The sequence below is a fragment of the Strigops habroptila genome, chromosome 5, assembly GCF_004027225.2.
Source record: "Strigops habroptila isolate Jane chromosome 5, bStrHab1.2.pri, whole genome shotgun sequence".
NCBI classification, from domain to species: Eukaryota; Metazoa; Chordata; class Aves; order Psittaciformes; family Psittacidae; genus Strigops; species Strigops habroptila.
In genome coordinates this window covers 18672073-18683793 of record NC_044281.2, presented here as the reverse complement: position 1 = coordinate 18683793, position 11721 = coordinate 18672073, and the positions used below count along the sequence as shown (strand labels likewise).

At 37.2% G+C, this 11721-nt stretch overlaps 1 protein-coding gene across 8 annotated transcripts in view; it reads right to left on the bottom strand.

Annotated features, from left to right (window-relative positions):
* Window positions 1-280: 280 nt before the first annotated feature.
* GPR155 (G protein-coupled receptor 155) overlaps window positions 281-11721 on the bottom strand; it is a 28368-nt gene continuing 16927 nt past the window's right edge. For 3 of the 8 annotated variants that reach the window (XM_030487928.1, XM_030487929.1, XM_030487930.1), the window contains exons 10-16: window positions 10549-10870; window positions 9814-9915; window positions 8020-8153; window positions 6380-6475; window positions 5314-5378; window positions 4456-4593; window positions 606-2274 (exon numbers count right to left, since the gene is read on the bottom strand). In XM_030487928.1, coding sequence (XP_030343788.1) covers window positions 2052-2274; window positions 4456-4593; window positions 5314-5378; window positions 6380-6475; window positions 8020-8153; window positions 9814-9915; window positions 10549-10870 — 1080 coding nt within the window. In that variant the 3' untranslated portion in view covers window positions 606-2051. Of the gene's footprint in view, window positions 2328-4455; window positions 4594-5313; window positions 5379-6309; window positions 6476-7262; window positions 8154-9813; window positions 9916-10548; window positions 10871-11721 lie in introns of those variants that run through there. The other 5 variants (XM_030487932.2, XM_030487927.2, XM_030487931.1 and 2 more) reach the window with 4 other exon arrangements.

The window sequence follows — 11721 nt, the reverse complement described above, 5'->3', positions numbered from 1 at the left end:
TATTTGATAAGTAGATGATATTCAGTAAGTAGATTATAATGTGAAACGTTCCTAAAGATCCATTTAGGTTGCTAGATGAAAACTGGTATCTTTGTATGAGCACCCATTAACAAGTCCTGCACCTATTTAAAAAGCATCAAGCCTTTAAGAAATACCAAATTTGAAACCCAAGAGCCACTTAAACAAATCTCTCAGAAAATTAATACATTTGTCATAAATCTTGCCATGCACACGTAACCTTCCCCCACCTCACAGCACACCAAAGCTCCGAACTCTGAAATCAAATAACAGATTTATTGACAAGTTACAGTATTTAGAAGCCAGACATACTCATGGCTTCTGCTCTTAAGTCACACATATCTAATTATTTCAAAATATTTGATATAGCTGTCTTCAGCAGTTGCAATGGAAATACACTATTGTTTTCCTTTGTGGCCACAGCCTGATACAAATGTCAATTATTCTGTTGCTGGAAAACATTAAAACATGTCAGTTTGTACAGCACGCATATGCAGTAGGATGCAGTTGTGTTTCTGTGCACACTGCAGAAGTGCAATATGACTGACAGTAAGAGGAATTTTTTTCCAATCAAAGTCTTGCATGGAGTTACAGCTACCATAAAACAACTGTTTCTTGAACTGTAGGTTATGCTGCTAAAATCACTTTCAATTCTCAATACAAAGTAGGTGCATAGGAGCTGTAATAAAAATCCATGTACTAAAAAACAAACCAACAAAACCAGGGAAAGACTTTTTTTTAAAAAAAGGATGAAAAGAGTTACTCATATGCTTGAGCAATTTATTTTTTTTTTAAATACCTGGGTTCCTTTCCCTCACTGTATGAAATTTTTATAGAGACATCAATGCTGTTCCTGCAGTTTTAGCAGGGCAGCATAATGGCTATCAGATACTACAGCTTGTCTTCAACCTTTGTACAATACTGCAGAAGACACACAGATTCTCAGGTGCTGCCTTCAGTGCACAGGAATCTGAATGACACTACAGTAACTATTTAAACATTGTAGGAGGATACCTGAGGCTTATTATAAACCCGTGTTAGGCAACCAATACTAAAACTTGAGGATCTTTAGCTACTCTAAACCCTAAATTGGATGTTCAGTTATGATTCTTTATATAGGAGATTTAAAAAAGTCACTGTATTTCATTTAAAAGGTTTTAGGAGTTGATAAAATTTTTCATCTTGACTTGCACAGGTATCCAAGACTTCCATAACATCTTTATTTGAGGCTGGCACTTCTGAATTAAACTGGAAAGGTTAATTTCAGAAGGCAAAAATCTACTCTTGATAAAGTTACTACCACCATAAGGCAAAAGTACAGAACCACTTGCTTATCTGAAATTCCATGATCTCATTTCCTAATCTGGGGGGATCATTGGGTATCTTGATGTTTTTAAGATTTGGTAAATTTGTACAAAATCATTATTTATTCTATTCAATATTTCCTCAGCTTTAATCCTCTGACATCAGAACGACATGAGAAACAAGCCACCTGATCTGAGGTGTAAACAACTAGAACAAGTTCTTGGTGTTAGGCAAGAGTGGAGTATTAAAAACTGGGATATGACAGAAGAAATCCTACTTCTATGAAATCAGGAGATGCCTTACTGTAAAAAGGAATCAATATTTTATCATACTAAAATATGGAAAACCTACAGCAACATGAAAAATACCTCTCATTCTTGCTGTTTTCTTCCACTGTGGCACCAATCACTAAAGCTGCTGTTACAATGCCTCTAGAATACGACAGTGACACATCATTTTACTATTTGTTTTGCTGAAAATGGGAAAAAAATGCTCTAAATCCAGAGCATCTTGTTTTGTTCTATTGCATTTTGGTTGCAACGCTCCCTAAATATCACTTGCTACCATTTCCTTCAGACCAGACACAAGTAGAACCACATCTCTTAACTTTACAAGATAGAATAACATAATTCTTTGGGAGCCCTGAATACTTCCAATTTCAGTGGTGAAGGCAGAGGAGGTGTTCACACTCACCCCCTAACTGCTTGTCCTCTGCCTACATGCTCAGGTCAATGGCTCTCAACTGCAACTGATCTCTTAGGAATAAAGCGGTAATACAGATATTCATCCCGAAATTCAAATTCATTCGTAATATGCTGGATGACGCCTCCTTTCATCAGTCTGTCTCCATACACCACAGCTTCACCACGGTCAGAGGCAAGGCCAACTTGCATGAGCCAGTTCACCAGGTCACAGCCAAAGAAGATGCCAGTGGAGATCTTTGCACCACACCTGTATGTCAAAGGAATGATTCACCCACATGTTCTGTAAATCTGGTATCACCACTGCACGATGGGGAAAGGCAAGGAAAAATAGCAGGAAACAAGGAAAGACATCATGACAGTTAAGAGCATGTTAGGAAGAGAGTTTGCAAGTTTTCTATATTAGGGACATGCCAATGTTCACTACCTTTTCCTACAGACATTTCAGTAAGATGCAAAACGAATCTACAGCTATTTAAGGCTTGTGCAAGGAAACTTCAGTGAACATAAGAACCAATTTTCCTAAAAGCACACACAATGTAATTCTATTTCTTAGATACTTACTTCCCATCTACTCATTAGCATGATCATTTCTGCAACAAAATATCTGATTTGAGTGCAGCATGCCCGTAGCAACAGGGACTCAATCTGCACTTCAATTCTATTTTACGATTTCTTTAGAGTTTTAAACAGACACTAACTGCTTACATATATTGTAAACAAAAACCATTTAAGATGCAGAGCTGGTTAAATATTTACCACACAGACACTACTAATAATAACTAAAGCCTTTACAGCAAGACTAAACTAATTTTCTTTCACGTATTTATGAGACGATGCCACTAACCACCTACCTAGTTGCAGTAAAAATACCATTCAGAAATTTACCTGCAGCAATGAATGTTGCTGGTTATCTAAAATCTGCTCTACGGAACCCAAGTGCAGGGTTTCTGAAGATGATTAACAGCTACACAAGACAGCAAATCCCAAACTTCTTTCTCTAATTTTTTAAAGTCAAAAGCAGCAGAAACACAGAGCAAGTGTTAAACTCTATTAACAGAAAGCAAAAATAAAAATAAACAAAAATCCATGATTACAAGGTCTCAGTATGGTATGTTTAAATCAAAGAGGGTAGGATCGAGTTAGATGATTATTTTAAATGAGAAGATGAATGCTTTCTTTTAACTCACAAGGAGAAATAAGACATGAAACTAGTTCCATACAAACATAACATTAAAACAATGAAGCAACAAATGTCAGATTTTGAGGTATGCTCAGGTGGATCTATGATTAATAAAAACCACAAAACCCAACCAAATGAACAGCCCAAAGCCCAAGAAACCACAATAGCAGCAGAGGCACAAGAAACACAGCTGTGAAACCTGCTCTATTTCAAAAAGAACATTTTCTGGTACTTCTTTTCTGTCTGGCACAAAAGAAGCAAGTCCTTGAACTGCCATACTCCATTCTTCCTAAATGGATAACTTTATTACTTTATTTCTTATGGAACATTACTGACTTCTAAGGGGACTGAGCAAAATCATGCTGCTGTAAAAAACAGTTACATAATATGGTTTGGCACTATCTGACCATTAAAAGACCACCTCATTCCACCAAACTAGTCCTACTTAAAAGCTCACATGATACGAAAAGTCAAAGTGTCCTATCAGAACAATTCTTCATGTCTCCACTTCATACAGTAGTATCTAAAGTCAGGCAGCATCTTTTTCTTGTTCCTGCTGCTTCTGTCTGCATTTCTCTTCTTGTCCACCTACACATACCTGAATTCATAATCCTTGATTTGGGTATCCTAATTTGCCTCTGAAAGCTCTGCTGATCTCCTAAATTGAGGTTTAGGCCTCACTAGAGGAATGAGCAGAAGAAATTGTACGAACTCAAAAGGTGTAAAGGTCCCAAACCCACTATAATGTATTGAGTGGCCTCCAAGTACACACTGACATAAGTTGCAACTGTTTTGCCTCCTGTAAAAGCTATTTATTAGTAAAAATTTAGTCACTTATACGCTGACACATTTTTAATCTCAAAACAAAACATATTCAGGGTCTCAAATTTGACAAAAACTCATAGACACATGTACTCCATTACAGGTATTATCATATACGTTTCTTCAGAAAGATTTTCTCTCCTGAACTCCAGGTAAATGCAAAACTCGGGCAATGCCTTAACGATATAAAACTTTTTGTAATTTATAGAAACATAGATGGGATGCTGTGATAAACTGCATCTCAATGTTTCAGCGTGAGACTAGAAATATTTCTCTGTTACCATTAAATTCTTAATCTTCACCAGGAGGTTTGAATAAATACACCACAACAGGAATTGTCCACAGACATATTAAACTGCATTTAATTATTTCCAGAAGGTGAGCTATGACCTTTGTAACAGTTATATGGGCAGGGAGGAACCTTACCTTCTGCCTCTGACAATACTTTTGACACAGGGATCTCTATGATAATGAACAAACTGTTGACAGGTCATCCTGATTTCCTCAGGTACACAGGGATCTGTATGCCCTGCCGCCTCTCTTCCTCCCCAGAAAAACTCAAGTCTTAAAAAAGAGAGAGAGAGAAAATAAATGAAAACCAGTAAATCAAACAGAGGCATTTTAGAGGAAATTGCAAATAATAGAACAGAACTCATAGGAAGCTTATTCCAACTGTTACATTGGGTTTGTGCCTGATACTTTATATACAGTCTTACTAATATACTTATATGGTCTTTGAACGCTGAGAAGTTTTATTCTAGGCTCAGGCAGAAGGAAAGACAAAGAGCAGATGAGAGGCAGCTTTAGCTGCTGTATTTACACTGCAGCCAGCTAGCTCTAAGCTAAAGATGGCTTTGTACAACATATGCATCCATAGCGAAAGTGCCCGTCCACACAAAGGACTTGTATTAGGTTATGAATACAGGACTTTAAGACAGTGATGATAGATGTGAATGCTAAACCAGATTCCAAGTTTTAATTTACCAGTTGAGATTATTTCTGAAGATACATCATCTCGCTGATCCAATCACATCCTTCACCATCATTTGCCAAAGATTTTGTCTATAGGGAGCCTGTGGGATTTTTGTCTCAGAGAGTAACATTAGGACAGGAGTAAAAACTCATGCACAGTGAACTGCAATTCGCTCTCCACAAATGGGAGAGAAAAGAAATTTGGAAGATCAAACAAATAGGAAATGGAATGCAATGGAACACTCAATACCCTTTAAAATTATTATTGTTAATAATTCAGTTTATAGGTGTGAGTGTAAAGATTCTATTTACCTTCGCTTGAATGGTAGAATGATTAAATGCTTATCTAAGCCGAAAATACCAAAGCAAATGAAGCCCTGGAGGAAAACAATACAGAAAAAGCAACATTAAGCAAAAACTTTAGTTTCTAAAGAACAGAACTAAAATGTCAAAAAACTCATTGCCAAAACACACTTAAAAATATCCCTCTTCTCTAGGTATCATTCAAAATGCATTTTGTTTCTGGTTTGATTTTTCATTTGCACCTTAAAAAGACAGATTAATACATAACAGCACATCAAAGAAACTCTTCAAGAAACAGTTCAGTAAACCTACTGTGACTTGACACCTGACAGTTCAGGATAACTGGCTAACGCTACATAGCCAGTTATTTAAATCTGTCTTTGTTAATGTCAAGATAAGAACTTACTTGCTGTCATTTGAATGCTAGAATGCTCTCTAGTGAATTCATTTTTCTGTGCTGCTTTTGTATCAAAACTTCTACCATTACTTGATACTGCAGTGTATCTTATAGGCACAGCTATCCATGGATCTGTAAAACATTCCTCTAGCATGCGTATTAATGCTGCCTTGCTTTCACCTTCACAGGTAACAAAGCTACCTTGTGTCAGTTTGCATTGAAGTAGACTATGGGAAGCTGGAACAATCACCCATCTAACTGTTAGCTATCAATTCATGGTGCTGTAACTGAAACTGAAGCGGTAATAACTTAAAGCCTTACAACAAAAGCATCTATGTAGCTGTCTTGCACCTATTTAGTTATACTGGTGTAACTCCACGGAAGCAACACCGGTGAAGGCTTTCTGGGACAAATAAGGCTAAAATTCTACTCAGTTTCATAGACATTTGCCATTCAGTTGTCATTTGTACCTTTGAAAGTGTTCACGCCATAAAAGACATGCATTATGATAAGAAAGCTATCAAAGCAAAAGAAAAAGCTTGAGGAAAAAAAGACAAAACAACATAAGGAGCTGGTAACTTCAGCATTGGTTGAGGACTCCAACTTACAGTGTTTGTAACAGCATCTGCTGCAACACCCACTAACCAAGTCATTTTCAGGACAAGCATTGATAAGTACCTGACCAAAATTAAACACAGCACAGAAGAACTGCAATTCCACATACAGCCTTCCAGGCTCTTGGTTGAACAGCCACCACAAACAACTGGAAAGATTCTGTTACGAAAAACAAACAAATAAAAAACAAAAACCACAAACCTAATCTGACTGTTAAAAATCAAAAGCACTTTCTTACTCTTCACATGCTAATAGATTCTTGCACAATTTTCACTATCTTTACTAAACAAATGATCCAGATAAAAACAATGAAGAAGGAATAAACACCTTAAAACATCATTTCAGTTCAGATTAATAGCTGTGGGGGAGAGCTTGGTTGGTTTTAAGCAAAATAATGGAAAACATACCAATGTAGAGGTCCTATCCCTCACATGTTTACGTAAGAAACTTGCCTTAAGCATACTTAGGTATTCAACCTAACACAGACAATATTAGCCCAGACAGATTTGCAGTATTTGTCTTTAGGCCTGTTTAGCCGAGACCAGTGCTTTCTATGTATTTTCTGCATAGTTAAGATTGCAGTAAGCTGAAGCACATACCACTTCAGCTCTTTTAGATGCCTGTCAGAAGGAAAAAGCCTCCAGAGTTAACCCCTTTGGGTGTAAAGGCTAATTCTGTAATTTAACTGGTCTCATTTCATAGTATCTATGTAATCATTCAGATACAACTAAAATAGAGGCTAACATTTGGGACACCTTTTGAATACAGAAGCTGTAAAAATACCCATATTACAATGGAGTATTTGATAAAGAAAATTTGAGAGAGGGAAAACTCCCATTTTGTAATTTAGCATAACCTGAAAAGCAACAGTAGTAGCTATTACATTACATAGTTGTGCCACGCTGTCCTGCTTTGCAGTATTACATATTTGTGCCATAGTATTTTCCATTTCAAATAAAAACAATTCCCCCTATTTGCCATCTACAAGAAGCTCAACTTTGAGCATAATATTCAGACAGTTGTTTCTCATCACAGCCACAGTTAAAATTGCAAATTTTATCCCTATGAATTACATTGTCATATTTCACACTTTTACACAGGAGCAGCCACCTTCACAGCTGGGATCTAGTCAGTAATGATGCCTGGCAGCACCAACTTAGCTACACTGCCACTAAACCACCACTAAAAGGAACAAAACTGCATTTTTTCATTTCAAATAAAGTTTGACATTATTCTTCATTACTAAAGCACCTCAGAGAAATCCAAGTTCCAAAGATAAGCACAATCAGATGGAACAATTTGTGTATAGTCTCCTTCAGAAGTAGAATTCATTTTATATTTTTAATTGATTATTGTCCAGGGAAGATGACTAGCTCTTGAGAAAAATGGGAAGAGGGGTGGTAGTGATGAATTAATTACCAAATGATATAATCTGATTTTGTTTTTCCTTGAGGCTTCTCCAGTGTGGCTTCCTCACTAACATCATCAATCTTAACTTGCTTTCAATTTATGATGTGGCACAGAAAAACTAATTTTATGATATCCCTCTTCCAGTAAGGGATCAAAATAAAGCCTCTAATTTGTCTAATGAATAGTTACATGATGAATTGGAAGATTCTTATTGGACTGTCTACATAGCTTCCTAAAAATCATTCCACCTCAATGAGTTAAACTATGTGGGGAGAAAAAACCAACATATTTACAGCAAACAGGCCAACAATAAGAAGTAGGCACAGCAGCACATGTCTGGCCAGCTGTTTGTCTCCAGTCTGTAGAAGCTGTTCTTCCTGTGCCAATACGCAGGTTCGAGCACTGCAATGACTCATGCACTGATCAGCTGAAAAACAAACCAGGATTTTTCATTAGGCTTCTAACTTGTTAACGTAACTTGCCAAGTCAAATTACCTTGTAAGCATCTGTAATGAAGTCACACACACAAAATTTAATATTAGCTTTGACAATAACCTATTCAGACATCTATTCTCAAACGAAACAGTACTTTACATGTGCTCCTAAAATGAAGAAACTTTCTGCATCAGAACTCTTCTTTCAAAAGTTTAATGGAAACTTATGTCACGGTTAACATTTGAAAACACTACTAGAAGTAAACTTAGAATTATTTTCTGGAATAACTTTTTCAAATATACTGTCAGCTTTAATGTTTTTACTTTGTATCTCAGCGTTGTTGAGCTCTAGATAAGTTCTGTAACTGTATTTTTAACATGGTGTACCAGAACACTCAAAAAGAGCCAAACACACTAAGAATGGATGCTTGGCTTCCAGCTACAGAGATCTAAGGAATTCTGATTATCTTCCTCTAGATGGCAGTGAAAAACTTCCTGGCAAGGACATACGTAAGAATTTCAACCAGATACCTGTCACAGTAGTTCAATGGGATAGTGGAAGGATTTGTAATTATTGCAGCCAAAGTTACACAAGTGTGTTCATTACAATTAGCTTTTAGTGATGTATAGTTCTGAAGTGTTCACTCAGTATGGCGAAAAAATTTCCACTCAACCGTAATATGTTTTCTACCTTAACTTTTAGGATAAGAAAATTAAACTGGCCTTCCTCTATCACTGGAAGACATTCTTATGATGCTTGTCTGAATTACCTAATAGACAAAATAGTTGGCAATAGGTAGAAAGCTAGTATTTTGTGAAAGGAGACACAACTAAGCATGTTTCAGTGCGAAATATTTAGATTTGTTTGAAATTAAGTTGCATCCAAGCAAAGCACAAGGATATGAACTTCCTTGTTGAGGACGCAACAGAAAAAAGGGAAAAGAAAATCGTTAAAAGGGAAAGGCTGCACTGCAGCTAGCTTTGATTACTGAAAGTGATGTACGATGAGAATGGGCTGAGCATGCAGTTTTCCACCAGGTGCTGAACAGTCACTTTGATCCCTTTTTTCCTATTTCAGTGACTTCTAAGGCCCCCATAGTCAATTTTCTCCATCTTTCTCCCCTAGACATGAATAGCACAGCAGCATGGACATTTGACCTAAGCTGCAATAAGTGCTTACTCCTCTAGATCTCATTTAGGTTTCTCATTCACTTACTCATGACTACAACAAAGGCTTCAAGGCCTTTTCAGAAGACACAAGATATGAATATGAGGATGTAAAGAAGTGTGTTAAAGTTGAAAACTTCAGGAAAAGTAGGGTTATACATTCAACTTCCTAGCATCCAAAAAAGGCAGTGATAGAGAGGTGAAGTCTGAATGCTGACAGGGACTTGTTAGAGTAGCATAGTAGCAGAAAAAAAAATATCAACCCAAAACAACTGTCCGCCTTGAGCACTGAAAGATTACTAATAACCATCAGGCAGAAGAGAATAAATACCTAGTCAACCCTAATGCTTGAACTGAATATGAGGTACAAATTATTCAGACAGAGTTGAGAGAACAACAGCCCCAACAGTTTCTTTGTGAGAACAATACACACAAATGTTGTAGAAGAGTTTGTAGTATTAAACCAAGGAGACGCTACTGCTTTACCTGTCTCAATTGGAAGAACCTTGCTTTCAACAGCATTTGACACTGCTTTGCTTTCTTTAGCACAGGATAATTCACCATTTGTTGTTTGACAAGAACAGCAACCTATTAAGCGTATACAGTAACAGGATAGTTAGCTTCCTTCACTACCACAATTTATTTTCCAAGTATAACAATAAATTCTATATAGCTTTAACTATTATGCTCCAAAATAACCCAAAGGAGAAAGCAGACTTAATTTTTCCAATTTGCTGAGCGGGCAAATGGTATACACTACTAATATAGGGAAATACTTAACATAGCACTACCACTATGAAAGAAACATCACTGAAAGTGATCAAAAAGGCTACAAGCAAACAAGGAAGATCAGAAACACACTGAGTAGCAATGCTGTTGGCATGTAAGTCATTCTCAGAGAGACATTTTAGTGGGTAAACAATCTAAGACGCCTAGTGTACCACATTTATCACATTCTTATCAAGATACCACTACTTACATAAAAACCATACACATGCTTTCTTTCCTGTCCACTTCCCCCACCCGTACAGTGATAACCATCAAACTTTCCTGAAAAACACAAACCTAAATCCTTAGGCCAGTATATCTAGATTTATTTGTGTCCTAGTGGAACACTTGAAGGTCTAAAAAAACCTGTCTTTCCCAGGTCAGAATCAAACTCGGAACATTATTTTCTTGTGTTCTGAGCCATATATTCTTTTGCAAATCTATTTTCTCTACCTCTTGCTGCAGATGGCTGTGCCGAAGAACCTGGAGAAGGCTGTGCCGAAGAACCTGGAGAAGGCTGTGCCGAAGAACCTGGAGAAGGCTGTGCCGAAGAACCTGGAGAAGGCTGTGCCGAAGAACCTGGAGGAGGCTGAGGCACAGTGGCTGAAACTTGATTCCCCTCACTCCCTCCCACTTCAACCTCCTCCGCTTGCCTACGTGGTGAATATGGGTTCAATACCTCATAGCTTGACTCTTGCCTATTTCTGTTCATGCACATTAGTGAGATACCTGACACCAATATACTGACAAAAAGGATCACTGCTGTGGTAATTATCTGTTAAGAAAGCAAAGAAAATACATTTAAATACACACCAAAAAAAAAAAAAAAAAAAAAAAGGGAAATAGATGCATATATCTCACTTCTGTATTTTCAAAAACATACTAAGAAATGCATCTGAATAAGGGTTTTCTATATTTACTGCTCTTGCATCTTGTGGCACTGAAAGAGCAATCAGTACATAGGACTAATTTTCCTTGCCTGAGTAACTTTTTTTTTTAGTGGCACTCCTATTTCCCATGCAATCCAAAAGCATCCCCTCATCATCACCTGTCCCCTCAGGACCATTAGTGTTCCAGCTTAAGTTCTATTAAGTTACCTTTTAGTTCCAAAGAGGAATGCGCTCTTGTTACCCTCTGGCACAGCTCTAATTTCCATATTTTTGACTACGGGGAGCATCATATTCATTAACCTTTCCTTCTAAACATGTGCCACCAGAGTGGATACTCAGAGTCCATTTGAGGCTATTTAATACTTGTGAAAGTGCCACATGAATAATCCTGAGAGACTCATAGCCTCTGTTTGTAAGACAGAGGGAACACATGGCAAATATCTATGCTAGTGCACTCTACATCCTCTGAAAAGAGGAACTATTTATTGGTAAAAACAGTAGTTCAGCCTCAGGGATTTCAACCCATGATTGTGCAGAGAAGTGCAGGCAGTTACTGCCACACAGGTAATGTAGATACTATCTATTACAGACCAAAGGCCATTAATTAGCTATTGGATACTAACAATTTTAGATAATTATCAAGCGAGACTACAAATTAGTCACCAGGAAAAGGACTCTGCAAATCATTACCACTCCTAAGCCTTTCTTTGGGAAGCCTACTCCCTTTTTTTCTTAG